This window comes from Falco rusticolus, chromosome 6, assembly GCF_015220075.1.
Source record: "Falco rusticolus isolate bFalRus1 chromosome 6, bFalRus1.pri, whole genome shotgun sequence".
Taxonomy (NCBI): domain Eukaryota; kingdom Metazoa; phylum Chordata; class Aves; order Falconiformes; family Falconidae; genus Falco; species Falco rusticolus.
In genome coordinates this window covers 70,392,797-70,413,753 of record NC_051192.1, presented here as the reverse complement: position 1 = coordinate 70,413,753, position 20,957 = coordinate 70,392,797, and the positions used below count along the sequence as shown (strand labels likewise).

At 35.2% G+C, this 20,957-nt stretch overlaps 1 protein-coding gene across 1 annotated transcript in view; it reads left to right on the top strand.

Annotated features, from left to right (window-relative positions):
- Nucleotides 1-20,957, top strand: part of CSMD1 (CUB and Sushi multiple domains 1) — a 1,210,601-nt gene that overhangs the window by 576,406 nt on the left and 613,238 nt on the right. Inside the window, exon 5 of the mRNA XM_037392820.1 lies at nt 7,441-7,648. Coding sequence (XP_037248717.1) covers nt 7,441-7,648 — 208 coding nt within the window. The remainder of the gene's footprint in view (nt 1-7,440; nt 7,649-20,957) is intronic.

Sequence of the window (20,957 nt, the reverse complement as noted above, 5' to 3'; positions counted from 1 at the left end):
CTGCCTGAGCAATTTCGTTCACTTTCAGAATAATCTGAATTGGTGAAATGTTTACATTGAGGTGAAGTTTAAACGAAGCTCGTTGTAACTGGTCGAATAGAAAGTCAGAGAAGTGTTTCAGGAAAATCAGATAGGATACACTGAATAATTTCTTACACAGTAGCGCAGGACTGACTGTCACACCGCATCCAACAGTGATATGGACACAGCTGCAAGTTTTCTTTCCTCTGTGTGTGTGTCTAAGTATATATCTATTTACACATACAGATATTTATGTTTATATATTCTTGTTCTAACACGTATCAGTAGGTATGGAGGGATCAGATAAAAAAAAGATGTCAGATCAAAGCTGGATCTGTGCAAAAAGGTGTTTGTAAGACAGGAACTAGAAGTGAAAAATGAGATTAAGAGTACAATGAAAACATAGTGAGGGTACCCAGAATTATATGGTAAAGTCAAATAATGAAAAACAGGACTTCAGTCTGGCCATTAGAAACACAAGCAAAGTTGTCATCAGAGGAAGATACAATGAGTCAGTACAAATGTACGAAAAGCTCATGGTCAGTTCGAAAAAGATGAAGAATTTCATAACTGCATGTAGACTTCTAGGAATAGCTAGACTAACTTTCCTAATTATTAAAAAAATACATGTAAAATCTGCAAGTCGTTAATTTGCCCTCAAATAATTTTTCCTTTTCACTTTTTGCTTCAAAATTGGGGCTTTACTGTTAATTTGTTGTAGACTGTTATTTTAAGGGATCATGATCAGTGTTAAAATACAAATATATAATCAAGTGAAAGACTATCATATCACTGGAAAACATCTTAGGATAATTAATTGAAAAAGAAGAGAGTCTTTACAAGATAGCCAGAAGACTGATCTTTTATTTCTGAGGGGGAGAGGGTGTGAGATTACAGACTGTTGATTAATTTTTTAACTTCTTAATCTAGCTGTCCTCTCTTAAGACCGTTTCTGCATGAAAGAGGTGGCAGTGTTGGTGTTTTGGTTTAGTTAGCTCAAGCATGTACTATCACTTAATAACTGAACTTTTCTGCCAGGTTAGCAAATAGTTTGTCCATCACTATTTCTGTCAAATTTGAAATTTATAACTTTGTTGACTAATAGATCAGATTTCCTCTGCAGAGCAGATGACTGGAAATAGGTCTTTGTATACATAACTGATATGATAGAATACATAAGAATTGTAAAAGGGTATTAAATTAGAGCACAATGTTTACAAAGAAAAAATGCACCAATCTCAAGGCCCAAGAAGCACAAGACTACCCCACTGAGTCCAGTATTGTCAGGGCCTATTACTACGGGAGAACCCTGCTGGGGTCTGCTTAAATTGAGCTCACTGAAACGTCAAAGCAAAAATGTTCAAAGTAGTGCTACAGCTGCAATGGGTGCCCACAGGTGCCTACACAAGTTGCCACAATTTCTGCAAATTTATTTTGTACATACTATTACCTTGAAGTGAGAAATCTTACTTTTTAATATATGTAAAATAGACACTGTTTTCCCAAAACACAATAATTTCTGAAATTTAACAAAATAAATTCCATTCTACTTAGAGAGCAATCCAAATTATTTTGAAGTGCCCTCTGAAAACCCTGAAGAGAGAAAGAAAAAGTCATTTTAGGTGCATGATCTAATGAGTATTTAATTTATATGAAGTTGATCAACAGCAAGAGAAGAAATTGAGAAAGGGAGGCAAACTGATTAGAGCACTTATCTGGGATGCAGTACATCTGGCTTCAAAGAAGAAAAAAAACCCCAACCTTCTGACAATTTTCTAATTTTTTAAACAGTGAAAAGAAGCACAGGTGTTGGCTTTTACTTATTCAAAATAAAGTATGTAAAAACCTAAAATATTAAAGAAGATTAAGAAGTAGAAGTGAATATTTTGATGGTTAAAGAGCTGGTTGCCAATTAGAACTAGATTAGATCAATGAGTTGTCTGATGAACATGTAGTGCTACACCATTGTAACACTTAGTGATGTTTTTACTCTTTATGAATCTGGCAGTTTAACAGCTTGACAGTTGGCATTTTCATACTAAAATTTATTTTTAATCTTGGCATTGATATAATATGGCTTGGGTTTAGGTTTTTGTCAGTGAGATGTTTTAAAATGATAATTTTAAAATCCTATTTCAAAAAATCATGTAACTAACTGCTCATATGAACCATTTCCAAAATATCCAAAGCATGTATCTGTGAAAGTATTCATGATAATTTCACAGATGTGTTATCTCTACCAAAGAACTTTATTAAATGAGGTACATTGTCTACTTTTTCACAAATGAACTACAGAAAAATGCCATTTAATAAAGAATTGAAGAAATTCATAGAGTATCTCAGGTTGGAAGGGATCCATAAGATCATGGAGTCCCACTCCCTGCTCCTCACAGGACTTTCTAGAACCAAACCATATGACTAAGAACATCATCCAGACACTCCTTGATCTCTGACAGTCTTGGTGCTGTGACCATTTCCCTGGGGAACCTGTTCCAGTGACTGAACATCCTCTCACTGAAGAACCTTGTCGTGTCGTCTAACCTGAACTTCCCACAATGCAGCTTCATTCCGTTTCCTTGTGTCCTGTCGCTGGGCCCCAGAGACAGGACACCAGCACCTCCCCCTCCGCTGCCCCCCTTGAGGAAGTTGCAGGCTGTGATGAGGTGACCCCTCAGCCTTCCCTTCTCCAAGCTGAACAAGCCGAGTGACCTCAGCTGCTTTTTCTATGTCTTGTCTCGAGACCTTTCACTGTCTTGGTTGCCCTCCTCTGGACACAATAATTCAATGTCCTTTTTAAATTGAGGTCCCTCAAACTGCACACAGTACTTGAGGTGGGGCCGCACCAGTGCAGTATGGAGTGGGACAGTCACCTACCTCGACCAGCCAACAGTGCTGTGCTTGATGCACCCCAAGGCATGGTTGGCCCTTCTGGCTGCCAGCACACACTGTTGACTTGCCATAGACCCAAACCCCTAGATCATCTCTCTCCATGGGACTGCCTTCCAGCCTCAATAAATAAAGAACTGTTTCAGTGATGTTTTTAATAAGGTATGCTAAATAATGTATGCCCATGGTTCATTTAGAACCCTCTTAAAGCTGCAGTTTTCTATAATTGATAATACTTTAGAAAATGTGACTCAAAATGACAGTATGTCATTTGATGAAAATTTATAAAATATCACTCAAGTTTTTCATTGCATCTGTTTTGTTGCTAGTGATAAAGAACTAAGAAAATTACTATGAATGGTATAAGAAAACTTTCTTATTATGAATTTTGTACTTTTAAGTCACAGCTGTATTTTTATCAGTTATGTTACAATAGTAATGTAGTGAAATGATCTTTCAAATGAGAAGTTGAATAGCCAGTTCTGATCATTTACATTCATATTTGAAATTAATTTTGAAAAGTTAGATGAGTTTTAAATGCTTTTATCATTATGCAGTAAACATTTTTCACTTCTGTAAATATTTTATTAGGGTTTTTTTAATGAAACAGGCATATAGAACACAGAACATCACACTCTGGAAGGCATTTGTGTGGAAACGTGAGGAAAGCCCTGTAAAAATGACCGAATGTTTGACAGATATCTAAGCCAATTTAAATATGGAGTTTTCTAAGATACTGTTTCATTTTTTATCCCTTCCTTGGATATCTGCTTAGCAGGGCTTCCATCTCACTTGTAGGAAGATCTCATTTATGCAAAACACAGCTTACAAAAATTGTCAGATTGTTATTTTTGGTGAAATGACTCTTTCTAGTTTGAATGAAAATACAAGATTTTTCAATGGCTGCTATGTGATTCCTCAGTGATTTTGATGGATATGTTTATCTGTTTTAGCTAAGCTACACATCTATACAGTATATATGGTTTTTGTGAAGTGCTGCCTGCCGTATCTGTTTGCATATGTACTTTGTATAAGATGCATATTCTCTAAATTCAGAGCACTTAAATCCTGACTACTGAGAGATCCAAATGTTTCTAGCTTTATACTTGAAGTAGTCATTTATGCTGATACAAACAGCACTTTGTGCAGTTGCTTACAACTTGAAAATAACCATGAGTGTTTGGAATTAATTACTTGCACATTTTAAAATGCAATTTGTTAATCGCTTAGAGTTTGAGTTCATGAAGCCTGAGGCACTATCTGCTATCAAATTATTCCAAGCACAGTGATGCATTAAGATTCCTAAGCACTGTTCTAGCTCGCTGAAAAGCATAACGTGGAGAATGCTATGGACAAGAAGGATGATCATTCAAAGGAGGCCAACTAGCTCTGGGGCCAGGTGGTGAAACGCACTGTATGTCTGGACACATTATGTCTTCTGCTCCCTGAGTGGCGTGGCCACATCCTCCCTGCCTGTGCTCACTCTTAGGCCATTTATTATGTTTGAGCTTTAAACAGTTTCGTTGCCTTAGCCTGGGTACCACCTCTGATGGGGGAAGTCCCTGAACCATGGTCTCCTGGAACATGGGACATATGTCAGAGGAAGGATCATTCTTTCTTCAAAAGCAGCTGCTTTTGCTGCAGTCTTTCCCTAACACATCCATATCTGTCAGAGAGAAAATAGTGACTCTTTGGTCCAAGTTAGTTTCTGTGGTCTTACTTAACCAATGTTCCCTTTCCGTTTCTGAGCTGACTTGGTTTCTTGCAAGCCTCTTTGAAATGGTGTTATTAATAGATTAAAAAGCTATGCATCCCCCTGACAGATATCTGTAGTAGCCTGAGATCCTTTGGCTTTCATTGGTAATGCAGAGCGTTAGATTTTTGCGTGTGATTGCCAGAAATAATCAACTACATAAACCTTCTTTGTCAGCTGTAAATTCCAGAGCTTTAGAGCTCAGAGCTTATTCAATGGCTTTGCAGCAGAAACACTGAGTAGCATTGTAATTACCACTACCATGTTACTTAGTGTCAGTATAAACACACTGGGAGATGATGTCATTGAGAATCATATAAAAAAAAAAAAAACAACAGCAAGCAGCTAGTACCAATGAGTTATGGCTAACTTAGGATTTAGCACATCTTGCTGGTTACCGTGGATGGGAAAAGCCTGCTTGCTGGCTTTCAAGAATACAGGTGGAAGCTGTATGCATTATTACTAGAACTCATACCCTTACATTTTGATTCTTAAAAAAGATAAAAAATAAAAAACCCCACACTGTTATGGCAAAATATGAACAGGAAGAAAGCCTGGACAAAAAAAAAGAAAAAGAAAAGGTAGAAGTCATCAGGTTTTGCTTTTTGATGGTTCATTCAAACTCTGATAGTGATGATGGCCACAGTAGAAATCAAAAACTCATTGTAAGTTTCTGTACTGAAGGCACAGGATGTGTGAAGTAAATTTGTTTGTTCTTTGCTGAGTTAGATGATGATCTGAATTGAATTGCTTGAAAGCTATGCATTTTGTTTAAAAAAACAGGAAAACCAGGTAAATCTAGGTATTATTGGATAACAAACCTTTCTGATTTATTATGGATTTACAATAGTTTTTAAATTATTGTAATCTTTGCGTGTATTATGCACTAGGAATTTTGACTTTGATTCTCAACTTTATCCATGAGTTCTTTATTTTTCACTTTCTTTCCCCTTTCATCCCTCAGAGCCACATGGCCTTTTTAATATGCACTGTATAAAAAGCCAGGAATTGAGGGAGGAATCACAAAAATGATGTGATTTCACCAACAAAAAGAAATATTTTAGAAGTGTAGATCTATTCCACCTCTTAATCTCATTCATCTACAAAAGAACACATAAATATCAGGGTCCAGAAAGTAAGATATGAAATTTGTTGAAAAGTGTTATGAAACTCAATAAGGCTTTGGCAGCCAAGGTTATGTTACATTTCTTTATGTCAAAATTTATTTTGCGTTTAGAATAGTAAAGATAACTAGCTGTTTTAATCTCTTCAGCAGCTTTCTCTCCTCTTTTTAGTCAAATTAATGGTCCACACAATATGTAAATGTTAAATAAATTATTGTGTTTCTTCCTTTCTCCCAATTCTGCCTTTTATTTCAGTCCCTTATTAGCTATTTATTCTTTTTTAATAGTCTACTTTTTTTAACATCAAGCTAGAGTATTCCTCTTCCTTGGATTGAAATGAAACCTTTTTCCTTCAAACCTTCCTTTAAAACTCACTTTCACTGACAGGCTTTCAACTGTGATTGAGAAGAGCAGCTCTACTCCTACCCCTTTCTGTTGTCTTAATTAGCTATGCAATTATTAGACTGTAAGTTCCTTGTGTCATGCATCTTGCCAAACTCTTTTTTTTCCATATCTCCACATGTACTTATAGTACGCAAATAATGCCTAACGATAGTAGCAGTAGCTAAAGATGATAAAACAGATAAAAATGAAATACTTCTGATCATTCATGTATGCAAAAATATTTTTAATTGCTATTGCTGTAGCTTTCATAGCCACATTATAACATATTAAGAGCCACTTGATTCATTTTTATTATTTTATGCCAATGAATTGTATGGATGGCATGTTTTGTTGCTTTTTAAAAATTATATGCTTTAATACCCAATACTACTAATAATCTGCATGTCTTTAAAGCTTACATTAAAAACTTATGGGGCAAAGAAGAGTACAAGAAGTCTGCTAAAATCCTTTGACAACTTTAAATAACAGTCCGGGCTTAGCAGGAAACTCCTATGATCTGTATTTTTTGAAATTTAGTTCATAGCTATTAAAATTATATATGTTATTAACTAATGATGTGTTAACCTTGGATGGTCCATCTGACAGCAAAATTTTCTCAATTTATTTGTGATCTGTAAAAATCCTATTTCAGAACTAAAGACTTGAGAATGGCTAGTATGATTTTAGTAATGCTTCCTATTTTAGGACAGCATCTATATCTGTAAGAATATTTTTTTTTGCTGCATTTTATTGTATTTATAAGAAATGCGGGACATCTTAAGAAATAAAATGTTCAATGTTTTTAATTTATATCAGAGATAGCCTAACTGTATTTCTGTGATTCTCTGCCCAGTTCTTAGGCTTCTTCTGTGGGCACTTTCACAAAGTCAAAGTAGAAGTTCCCCAAATCAGCTCACAGTAGGTGTCTCTGCTAACTTTATCCTTGTTTGGCCTGGCACTAAAGTGTCACCAACAATGAAAAAAATTCAAGAAGTCCAAACCAACAATCTGTGCTGCTTAATGGACAGAAAATATTTTATTCTGTTCACACGGATGTTATTTTGTTTCTCTGTGTGTGTGTATATCTATCTATATATATGTAGGTACATATATGTATATGTGTGTACCTATATGTATATGGGTGTGTATATATATATCTTTGGGTACTCTGCGCACAGAAGGGAAGAGCTGGGTTTGCTGTGGCAGAAGCAGGGGTGATACTTCACTTGTTCAAAGTGCGGCTCCACTAGTAAATGATATTCTCTTCATCAGCTGAAGGAGCTTGTGGTGGGACACTGCGTGGGACAAGTGGAACTATTTCAAGTCCTCACTTCCCTTCTGAGTATGAAAATAATGCTGATTGCACCTGGACCATATTGGCTGAACCAGGAGATACCATTGCTTTGGTGTTTACTGACTTCCAGTTAGAGGAAGGATATGACTTCTTAGAGATCAGTGGAACAGAAGCACCATCAATATGGTAAGTCAGAGATCTTGTAAAGACCTCAGTTTCTCGTCTTTTTTTGGTGAGTATTTTGAAAAGGTAGTAAAGGATATTTAAGATATTTTCTACATGTTAGTAATAACTACTTTGTTATGCATTTTCCTTTGGTCCCTTTGACCCTCCAGAACTGGGCAGGGAGAGGGGGGAAGTAATTCGCTTCCGCTTCTTTCCAAATCTTGATCCTTCCTCCTCTTCAGGAGTTATATTTGTAAGGTATCTTATCAGTGAACATTTATTGATGTTATATATTTGAACTTCATGTGAGAACATTTCTGGCATTGTGTCTTGAATGGCTTATCATTACTGTACTCTAGCAATGAAAGTAGTGAGCAAAGTTCAGCCTCACAGTAAAATAGGAATATGTATAGAGCAAACGGATGCCCTCTTATTCTAAACAGGGTATAATTCAGTCTTACTACATGTACTCATGTGTGCAAGTATTATTGTCTTATGCTGGCTGATATTTAAACTGCTTAGCAATATTAGGCCTTAGTAATTATAGCAAATTTACACTCTCTGTACTAAGTAAAAATGTAGTTCTGTCTATGGGAAAGGATTAAATTGCAGAACAGCTCATATGATTTCTTTGCATGCTACATATGCAGGTTTTTAATTTTGTTCATCTCTGAGAACGTCTGGTACTTGACATATGCGCCATTGCTGTAAAATGTAGCCTAGAAAAAGATACGAATCTGCTGCTTGCAGGTGACTGATGGTTATTATCTTCAGAATGCTTTTCTGGAGATCTGAAGCAGTCTCACTATTATTTTAATGTCGTAACAGGCTAGGCTGTGCAATATATTAATAATTGTGAAGTTCTAGGTAGCATCTGGTAATTTTAAAAACTCTATCAAATAAAAATGTGTGGCAACCATGCCTGGCAAATATGTAAAAACTTTGTTTTGAAGATATTTCTGGATCTGTATCATAAGATTGCTCTCTAACATTTCCACATGACCAAAAGTTGTGTAACTGCAGTCAGTGAAGCAGCTTTGTACCAAATTAAGTGGTCGTCTGACTGTCTGATGTATAATATGTGAGTACTCTCCGCTTACCTCTTTCTCATGCACAGACATGCACCACAGTCATCAGTGCCAGTGTTTTCTTATTAGGGGCTCTAAGGACCAGAAGCTGAAATCTTGGAGGGGAAAAGCTAATTGAGGCTTGCTGCAGAACACATAATCTGTCCATTTAATTTTGTGGTTGAGCCTCTACTAGACACCTAACAACATTTTGCAACTTTGTTGCAAGAAATCAATCTGTTACTGAACTTGAACATACAAGTATAGGAATAACTTTACATTTACAGACTGTCACATATATATATCTGTTCCCCAGAAGATTTCTGATAGTAGATGATATAGAAGAATATGAGCAGAAAGCAATGAAACCATATTCTGCATTTATCTCATGTGGTATTGATCTGTGTGATGCTGGAAATCAGAGATAGCATAAGAATCTTATTTCTCCTAGAATTCCATCTAAATATTTTTCTCATTTCCCCTGATATTTGTTTTTTGGGGGTTTGGAGATACTTTTTTTATAACGCTAAACAAAGATCACTAAACACTAAGGTTTTATGTTCCTAGGATCATACAACCATAGAATAGTTTGGATTGGAAGGCACCTTTAAAGGTCATCTAGTCCAACCCCTCTGCAATGAGCAGGGACATCTTCAACTAGATCAGGTTGTTCAGAGCCCTGTCAAACATGGCCTTGAATGTTTCCAGGGATGGGACATCTACCACCTCTCTGGCAGCCTGTGCCAGTGCCTCACCACCCTGATAGTGAAGAATTTCTTCCTAATATCTAGTCTAAATCTGTCCTTTTTTAGTTTCAAACCATTACCCCTTGTGGTAGTGCAACAGGCCCTGCTAAAAATTGTGCCCCATCTTTCTTGTATGCCTCCTTTAAGTACTGGAAAGCTGCAATAAGGTCTCCCAGAGCCTTCTCTTCCCCAGGCTGAACAACCCCAGCTCTCTCAGCCTGTCCTCATAGGAGAGGTGTTCCAGCCCTCTGATCATTTTTGTGGCCCTCCTCTGGACCCGTTCCAACAGGTCCATGTCTTTCCTGTGCTGAGGACCCCAGAGATGAGCACAGTACTCCAGGTGGGGTCTCACAAGAATGGAGTCGAGGAATCACCTCCCTCGATGGTCTGGCCACGCTTCTTTTGATGCAGCCCAGGATACAGTTGGCCTTCTGGGCTGTAAGCGGACATTGTTGGCTCATGTCCATCTTTTCCTCCACCAGTACCTCCAAGTCCTTGTCAGCAGGACTGCTCTCAATCCCTTCATCCCCCAGCTTGTATTGATTCTAGCGATTGCCCCAACCCGGGTGCAGAACCTTGTGCTTGGGCTTGTTGAACCTCACGAGGGTTACATGGATCCATTTCTCAAGCTTATCCAGGTCCCTTTGGATGGCATCCTATCCCTCAGGTGTCTCAGCTACACTCAGCTTGGTGTTGTCTGCAAAATTGCTGAGGGCGTACTCAATCCCACTGTCTAGGTCAGTGTGGAAGATATTAAACAGTGCTGGTATCAGTGATGCTAATGCAGGATCACTGATAAAAGTCTGAAGAAGCTATAGGAAGTTTTATAAGAAATGTTTAATGGATTATTGGATAATTTGCAATGAAGCCACACATTCAGCTATATTTAAGCTAGAACAGTTACCATAGCGACATTAGAGCCATGCTAAATGTAGTTCATGCTGTAATCTGCTAAAATCAGCTCTGTGTTCAAATGTGAAGTTGTTCCATACTGAAAACTAATGGTCTAGAGGTGTATCATCCTAAAATGTAACTTTTTTTTGGTTATAATTATTCACTTTCATTATATCTGGCATCATGTCAAGAGCTTATACTGTAATTATTTGTTAGAAGACAAATATTCCATTAGCATGGTCTGGTAATTATGATTGTTTTTCTCACTTAATGGAATATATGCTGTAAAATAAGCCTGGTATTATCCTAGTGAAGAGCATAGAAAGACAGATATATGAGCACTGCAAAACCTAGAAAGAGAGTAAGAATAAGGTAAATAATTTCAGACAGATATTCTTTAGTGATTTTAGTGTATGGTACAATAGGTCTGGATTAGTCTTTCCAGACATATCAACAAAGTTAGAAGTGTTTCCAGCATGATTACAGTAAAAACTGTATGGACTTTTTTCAAGTAAAGCAATGGAAATGCTAGAACAGGTAGAATCTAAATGCTGCAAAAAAAAAATCTGATATATCTGTAAATTATGTATATAAAATATTATATTATACTAATTATATTGATTATATGCCTTATATTTATTATGTAATAGTAATATTAATTATATTATGTTACTTATATACTTCACATGTTTTAAACCTTTTTTAAGATGTTCAGTTAGTTTCCATGTTATATAGCTGATTGTTGGTTTGTTTTTCAATGCATTGAAAAGGGAGAAGAGGTTTGTCTACCTTTTCTTATTCTTAAAGATTATTTGAAAATCATTCATACAGTCCATCCCACTGGAATTAGTTTCTAAAAGGTTCAAGTGACATCACCTCACTATTTTTTTTTGGATGTCTGTGATATGCTTAGAGTGCCCAAAGCTATTCAAGTTGTTTTGTTTTTTGGGTTTTGTTTGTTTGTTTGTTTGTTTGTTTTTTCCTAATTAAAGAGTAGTTATAAAGCTCTCAGTTTTGAATGAATGTGCACAGATAGATGACTGCAATTTTAATCCTGCTTTGAATCAATGGAAGTGTCACAAGCCTTAAAAAGATGAACATCAGTGTTAGCCAAATGAATGCAAAGCAGGTAGGAAAGGCTTTTAATCTGTGGAGGAAGTAAAAGTATTACTAGTTAGACTGTAGATGAAAGAAAACTTTTGGAATTTGAATCACTTGATTAATTTGCTATTACATAAAGGAGTTTTAGATGTAAAACGTGTTTGTCTTGAGTTGGTAAACTCTTGTTCACAATGCCAAGAACAGTACTTCGGGAAGCATTACAGAAAGACTACCTCTTTGCTATGTCTGCAATCCATCTCCAAGTCCACCAAGTGGCTGGATCTTTTGAGTCTGAACGGCTCCTCTGTGGATTATTAGGACTATAACAAAAAAATATTTTTTTCATAATTTCTGAACATTAAATATAACTTTTTTAATACTTCCAAACATGTCCCTTTAGACTTCAGTTTAAGTTATATGATACTTAAAATTAAGTTAAGGTTGGATCTAGAGACAGTGTGATATAAGCCTGAATAAACATTGTTTTGAAGTAAAATCAGGAATATATCACTTAGGGAAAGCATCCTTTCGGAAAACTCTTAATGAGTCTTCCTTGAGACTGAGGAGGATTTTGTGTTTGGTGGTTTGTTTGGGTTTTTTTTTGTTTTGGTTGTTGTTTTTTTGTTTTGTGGTTTGGTTGTTTGGTTTTGTGGGGTTTTGGTTTTTGTTTTTGCTTTTGTTTTTTAAATATTATTTATTTATTTGGACTGAGTCTTCTATTATTGCAGGTTAGGTAAAGCTGGGTAATTCACATGAACACAGATAGGCCTGACTCAGGCTTTTTCATGTAAATTTGGCTTTGCCATAATTTTTGAAAGATTAAAAAAATATTAGAAAGATTATTTATCCTAGACTGTTACAGTATGCATGAAAGGTGATTATGATGCTAAGAATAATTCTAATTCTGCAATTACTATTCTTTCAGTTGAAGTCTTAATGTTGAACATTCTTTGTTCTGAAATTTATTTTCCTTTTTTATTACAATGCTTCAATTTAAACCTAAAATTATTATTCTTCAAATTTTTATCAGTATTTGCCAATACAAGAGGATGAACTATGCTTCATACTTTTTAGTCCAAATTAATTTCCTAGCACTATTTAAAAATACCTTTAAGATTATTCTGACTTCCTTATAAATCACTTCAATATCCTAGTGAAAGACCATAAAAATGTATGTGGATGTGAAAGCGATTTGGAATCAGCAATAATGAATTGCTATAATCTTGGCAAACAATTTGACATAAGTACCTGGATTAATCTGAAACTCACCTCTTACTCCTGTGTTATTGAATAACTCTTATAAAAGCTGGGTCATAATACTAATTTGTGTTTCTTAGATATATTAATTATTAGGATTAGATTTGTGTTTCTTCTTCATTGGTCCAAGCACTTAGATATAATTCAGAACAGTAGCATTTTGATATGCATGTTTCCTGTCCTGTTTATAGACATTTGTCTTAATCTTTCCACCTTCATTGTGAGAGGTCTGTAGGAAAGTAATGCATAAGATTATGGAGTGGTCTAAATCACCTTTCTGACAGATACCTATGGCAGTAGATCCATACATATGAGCTGAATATTTAGCTCAGAATTACATAATTATACAGCTAAAGGGCTCCATCTATTGGTTTACTGTGAAAAGATGTAACACTTCTGGATGCATCTTCAATTATGTTGAATTGCTGTACCCTAGAAAAGGGCTCATGACATACCCTTGGCAATATAAAGTTCTATTTCTTGTCCTTCTCCATCAGATGAGAATGGATGTTCAGGCATTGTACTGAAAAGAAGGCAATTAGATTCCAGCTTTTTCATTTGAGGGCACAGTTAGATTTTTATTAATTTATCTGTAGTCACTTACAATTTTTAGTGCCTTTAGATACCTTCTGACAGTCATCCCTTTTTTGACATACAAACCCTGCAAAGCCATATGTTTGTATTGGAGAGCTGGTAAAGGGTTCTCTTTCTGTCTACTAACTTTTGGAAGTTCTTACCTTTCTGTAGCTTTTAATTGGATTTACCCTTTTACCTGTTCCGGTTAGGAAACTGAGTCCAATAAATATAAGCTTCTTTACTTGATAACATATGCATCTGACCTGCCATGTACCACATTTCATCTTTTTTTCAGGAAAAGAGGTTGCATAGGCACCCTCAAGTTCTTTCTATTGACTTCCAAGTTGCAAAGTTTCCAGTTATTGTGTAAAAATCCCGTAGTCTTAGCACATTTGAAAATCAGCATTAATGCTGTTTAGCACTTGAACTGAATCTATCAAATATATCTATCAACACAAAAACTTTTAAAATTGACTTACCACAGAACATTATCCAGTTACAAACCCCCAAGATACATTGGAAGGACAAAGATACTATTAATGTGAGCAAAAAAGGTAGAACGTGTGTCTCTATGAAGACCTTTGAAAGACAGTAAAATACAGTGGTCATGAAAGAATAGAAGATATTTTCAAACAATATTATGTATATTTATCTGATTATAATTAATATTCTGTTAATGAATATGTTTTTGCTGATTTATTTCATACCCTATTTTTTCAAATTCCTGTACGGTACATATCCTCGGTAGATATTAACATATTGCAAACTGAATAAATGATAGAAGAATCCCTAAAGTAATATGGAAAATACCATGTCTCTATGAAAGACCCATGGAATACATCTTTTCTCCAGCTTCTGAGTCCTGTCAGTTGCTGCCTTTGGTGCTGATGCTTGATTCTCCTGGTTTCTCCTAGCTATTTTCTGTTGGCTACACCTCTGCTCCCACTGCTCCCTTCCTCTGCCCTCCCACCAGCATACCCTGTTTCTGCATCCTCCCTCAGCATTTGCTGCGGCATTCTATGATTTAAGCTTAGAATCTGGTACAATTTATCCCAAATAAGCAGTGACACATTGTAGCTGATCTGTCCTTTTTCCCTTGGTTTCTAGTAGATTAAGGATCGCAAAAGGTAACACCCCAGCTCTTAAAAAAAAAAAAAAAAAAAAAAAGTCAGCCATGTGGTATAGTCATAGTCAAAATGGTGTATAAAAAGTTTGCAAACGACATGCTGAACTAGAGTACCTGTGGGCTTCTGTAATCTTGGAGTGAATGTCTCACTGCTCTCAGAATTAAAACATAGTCTCAGAAAGGATTATCCCACTCACAAATTAGGGTATTTAGAAAGAAAATAGGCACAGTGTTTTGAATAGGATACCAGCTATGTATACTAAACATGTCATACTGGCAACTGGTATACTCTAGTTCTTAAAATATTGCTTTCCAAAGTCTTTTAAAATTCCCTGAGTAGGAAATAGCATGTTTTAATTCAGTATCTATATCCAGTTCTTTGGCACAGCAGTTGCTATACCCAAACATATGCAGATAAGCAGTTTCTTCACTCCTACAGTTTTCCCATAATAAGGATTAATAAGCTGATCTCATCAGTGATGTATCTTGTACTTTGCTATATTTATCAAAATCATCATGTTCCAAAATGGATTTTCTGCAGGCATTCAAATTGCTGCTTGAAAAAAAAATGAGTTATCTACAGTTGTAACTAAATTGTTAGCAGACTTAGGAAAATACAATGAACACTGCTCAATACATTTGAAGTCCACAAGAAAAAAAAAAAACCCATAGATGAGGCAGGTACTGAACAGACCCCACTCCCTAACGTTTCTATAGGAGGAAAGATGATACTTGACTACTACTGATAAGAAAGTAAAGCTGCAAAGAAATTGTTATTTTAAGACAGGGTTACATTTTTTTCCCTCATCATGGGCATTGTCTTCCTTTTCCTTTCAGCATCTTAAAGGCATTTTTTGTTCCTTTTTCCTTTTTTTTTATTTTTTTTTGCTACAGAAGTACATATGTGATGTTTTTGTTTATTATTTAAGTGTATATTAAGTAATATACAGTATGTATTATATAAGATGAGCTCTGCTAGTTGCAATGAGGAACCTTCATATTTTAATTGCTAAAATGACCATTAATGAGAAAAGGACAAAGAGTAAAAGTAGTTGTTTCAAAAATAAGCTGAAATGCAGCATCTGAATTTGTGTGTGATCTCTGAGTTGATGGCATTGCACTGGAAGAAAGGGGATGATGAAGGAAATAATGGCTTTGAGTTGGGGAATTGGGAGGCAAGAATGACTCTACCATGAGAAAGATTTTGTTTTGGTATGTTAGGGGATAGTGTGACAGATTTTGAAGCGTTGGTAAGGTTTTGGAAACAGCTTCAGCCTGAGTTGGAGTGGCTTGGAAATTTGAACTTCAGAGTGGCAATGGGGGAATTTGATGCTCCAAGTCAGAGGAACTTTTGCAGAGTGATATCCCAAATAAGCCTGGGAAGTGTACTCGAATCATCCCTCCCACTGGCACAGAATAAACAAAATCATCCTAAACCCACAGGAATACCACTGTGACTAATGTTGTTGCTTTGATCCAGCAGGCCTATCACCTCTCCTTTCCTCTTCCTTAAAAACAGGAGTGTTTTGGTACATTTACCATTTAGGACAGCAATGAAGCCTGCCCTGCCCTCTTCTTTCCTAGTATCCATGGTAGCTGTATCAGTATCCTGTGGTTGTTACCCAGATACTGATGGCAAGTGCTGAAATACGTGTGTAATTCTTCTGAGAGCTTCTAATACTTCCCCATTCTTCCATTTGGACCTCAGTTTTCCTTTGGATTATATATTAATCTTGTGTTCAGAGATGGAGGTGATGGAAATAATCTTTTTTTTTAAAAAAAAAAGAAGTTGATAGTATCCTAATGCAAAGACATATCTATTTAAGGCTCAGTTAATAAATAGGTTTAGGTTTTGGTAATATTTTACATAGAAATCTTGCAAAACTTCTTAGGCTTTTATTTAAACAAAACATATCTGAAATGCATTGTTTATCTTTTCTAGTATCTTCATGCTAAATTTTATATTTATATATATATATATATTTATATATATATACACATGCATGTGTGTGAAGCTTTTGCAAGGATTTTGACCCTAAATAAGAAGGATGGCAAATGTACTTTGTGCTAGTAGTAGTGACTAAACTAATACAATCTCTTGCTTGTGTTAGCTGTAAAGACACAGAGGACACTTAGTTGTTAACACCAGCATGTGAACGGTGTATGAAGTGAGAAGTACAGAAGCAGTAAATTGATGCTTAATTCACAGAACACTATTGCTTTCTTTGCACCTATTAATTTACAGCCTACTGTGCTGAAGAGGTATAAAGGCTTAATTCATACCACATCACAAACTGACAGGAACATAGGAGTGAAAGAACTCACTTAAGGAAGTAGTGTGACCTACAGTATAATTTTCTACCACATTTAAATAAAATGAAAAGCACTAGATTTTAAAAACAAAGTACATGAACAAGGTTTAAATATATTAACTGAGAGCTTGGATTGCTTAAAATGCCACTAGCATTACTATCTTTCTGCACAGACTGTCTAACCGTGGGGATTGAGTGTGCTTCTAAAATTTGCTTCTGCTAGGTCTGTTGCATTGTTATAGAATATCTGTACTGTTAGCCTCATTTGCTTGCAAAATCCTTGACATTAGGGTCAGGAAAATATATTCTAATGATGCAACAGGTCTTACTGGTATATTCAGCTAATGTTAGAAGCTCTTCTTAGAGGTATTTATGAAGCACTACATTTCTTGCTTTTGCACAGTACCAATCCATTGCAGTCAGCCTCAAGAGTAACTTCCTAGCATGACAAAACTTACAGATGTTTTGACTTTTGGAACTTTAGATTAAAATTACCTCCCTTGCTTTGCCATATAGCCCTACCAATATTTCTAGATTTGTCTGCAGTAATCACAGTATTTCTGAAAAAAAATTATCTACTCCCCAATTTTGGGAAAAAAAAATAAAAAAAAATTCTGGGATTCAAACTGGAGTTGACCAATGTATGTATCAATGGAGTCTATGTTACTGTGTGTGGAGGAAAAAGATTAATGAAAATTTTGCTGAGAATGTGTGTGCATATAAATACGAAGAGACGTTACATATTTGATGAAGTTATATGATTCAGTTCATCTGGGCAAATCACAGTTTACAGCCATCAGGACTGGGAATATTAGATCAGTCTAGAAAAAAGAAAGACAGTTATTCCCTGGAGCTTAAGACAATTTCTAGTTTTGTTGTTGGTACCTAGTTTAGTAATGATGTCAGAAAGAAAAACAATCATAGCATATGAAAGCTACACTGGCATGAGTAGTGGCCCCCTTTCACATTAGGGTCAGTGAGGATAAAGGATGGTAATTTACCAGACTGATCTTTTCTAATGTACTGAGGTTTTCTGTGCTAAATTTAAAATGTATTAGAATTCTAATGCTAGCTAGTGCCATTTCTTAAAGATATAGTAGGATTTTAATAATACAACTTGATTTTCTTAAATTGGTATATTCTTAAATAAATAAATATATTTTCAAATACCCAAGTGTATGAAAAATTGTTTGGTAGCAATTAGCATAGTTGAATGCATTCTTACTTTCCAGCAAGTCAAACAGCAAATAAAAAAAATAAAATGATCTTCAGTGATTAATCATTATTTTCTAAAAGAAGGATAGAATTTTAGAAATGTGTAAGCATCAAGTGTGAATATAAGTCTGTTTTATTTTTCTCCTGGATATACTGAAAACTACTAAAACATATCATGAAACAACTAAAACAGTTGTTAGTAGCGTGGAGGTTTTTTTTCCCAACAAGGCACACAGAACTGAATCTGCCTGAAGAACACACTCATGAATCTCCACTGCAAGCTTTTTTGACCAATTACCTGTTAGGTTGTTGCATGATTCTTCTGCTGAGACCAATACTATAATCTATATCAGCTCAGACTGTTCTTATGGTTAATGAATAGTTTGGCCCCTGGTTTCTCTGTTTAGTTAGCACACAGAATGCATTGATTATTTCTGTGTCTCTAAAATAATGTTAAATTTAATTTAAATAACATGTTTATTGATGGCTACTCTTTTTTTTTTTTAACGCTTGCACAGTAAGTTAGTGATTGGACTTAATGGGTTCTCTGTAGAGGTCTGCAACTAGAAAATAATGTGCTGTTTCGTATCTTGGATGTTTTAAAGCAATATTACAGCACGGAAAGTTTAGATAGGATGTGTAGCGGTGACTGAGATACTGTTTCTTTTTTTTGCATCTTCTAAGTAGTCAAGGGAGAGGACAACAAGCAGGGAAGGCAATTTGCTGTGCATGTAAAGAAAACGCAAGGATTTTGCTGGTTAGACAATTTAGACAAGCTTGCAGCAGCACCACAATGAAGAGTATGGATTTGCAATGTAAACCATCTAAAATAAAATTTAAATTGGAAGTACTAACAATCATTTTATATACAATGAATGCTTTGTAGCTGATGAGTATATTAATTGAAAAACTCTTCAGTATGCTAATAAGGTTGGCAAATAATTGTATTCCACTTTTAGTGAAGTGGATAGAAGAAGAAAAGTGTTGCAAGTTTTCCAGGCCAGAAGGTGAGAATTTATATTATGACAATTTTTATTTCTTTAGAATGATGTGACCCAAATATTAAAATCAGTTGATTAGAAACAATGCAGTAAAATATGATGTGAAGATCTGACTAATACAGTGGCGTTCTGTGATTTTAAATTTGTACAAAATCCCATGTAGAGTTACATGATTGCCTGCACTTGGAGGAGAGAAAGCACATGTTTTTATTTTGTATTCAGAGCTTTTGGAAACTATAGATAAAGTATGGAAAGAAAAACTCTTTCAGATGTTATTCTGTATCAAAACACTCTCCTTAGATTGTATCCATCTCTGCACCCCTATTTTGAAATCAGAACAGCAGGAACAAATTCAAAAAAAACCCTAGAGAAAGTAGCATGTAAATTAAGTAACTTCAAATAAAGTTTATAAACTCTGTATTTAGTTACATTGTCACAATAGTCTGCACATTTCTTTTCTAGCTGATTGAAGTGAGGGCAATGTAGTTTATAATACACAGTGAAACAGAATTAGGATATATTCTAGCAGAGCATATATGCAGATTTACTGGAGTGTCACGTCATCTTTCTGTGTACATAAAAGTATCATTAATATTACAAAATTGAGCACTCAAGAATAAAGAATGCCAGTTTTGTTTGACCCACTTGTACATAAAAGTTGACATGGCTTTTTAATTATGCCATCAGGTGCTCTTATTACTCACTGTGCTCTGAAACTGAGTTACTGTTGTGCATTTAAAGAGACTCTAGTCAGTAGGACTGCTGCTACCTATGTTGAAATAAGAAGTTGTGTGCATTATCTGGGATATTAAAGGAAAGGAGAGGAATGCCTCATGATTAAAACAGATGGAGTACTACTTTAAAATCTGGGTCTTATATGTACTCTATTCATAGGGTTTCTATGTCATGGTAACAAGTATCTTGAGAGAAGATTTGTACAAGCTCTTGCCAATATTTTGGTCCCCATTTCTCATATAGCTGGGTTCAGCTTCTTTAGCTCTTCTTTCAACTGTAACTGTAGCCATGGGAGCTGAAACTGAGCTAAGAGAAAACCAGGTACTCAAGGCTGATAATTTTTTTTTTTCTTTTGGGGCTGAATGTTTTATCAAATTAACATTCTTTTGATGTTGTTTCTAATGTTCAGACTTCAGTGTTTATTGGGGAAAATCTTTTTTTTGCAAATTTCAATGCCAAGGGTGTGTTCCATGTCTGGAAAATAAATATTTTGAAGGTTTATATTTATGTTCCTTGTGCTGTAAGAAAAAACAATAGTAGTATAGCAATTTATCTTCCAGCATTGTGCAAACATAAATACAAAGATGATTTTAGTTTTAGCAGTATTGTAAGAGAGCGCAATTAAAGACAGAGAAAATCTTATAAGTTTTCTTCATTCATTATTTATGGACCCTTTTAAATTAGTTTCAGTCTTGTTTAACCAGATGAATCAATCTTTTTTTTTAAAGAATGAATTAATTTGCATACATTATATTTTAAAAAAAACACCACTATGCAATTTGACTATTCTTCTAGTAGTTGTACCATAGAAATTGCTCAGTACTTCTTCCTGTAGATCATGTAATGTTAGCAATTTCTACAGGAGGCTGAGGGCTGCATCTGTTTCACAGACTGAAAACAATGCTTGGATATACCATTTATGAACATAAACATCCTTAGTTACTCATCTTCACTTACTGGGGAAAAAATAACTAATTCTTGTCTTATCTAACTTAAAAAAATGGTCATTTTTGATAGAGTGAAGTATAGCGCTCAAACTTGGGAAATTAAAAAAAATATATATAACTGACAGCAATCTTCCTATGGAAGCTTCTAAAAAATTAAATGTATTTTCAGAAAAAAAGGTGAAAGCATTAAAAAATACTATTAGCATTTTCTATGTCTGAGGTCAAAACTGTAATTTAACATCTAATGCCAATCTATATTTTAGAGCTAATTAAAGGGTGGTAAAATACCCTTTTGATATTATCTCCTTGAAGATGTTAGGACAAGTGCTACCTACTACTGTGATATCATTCCA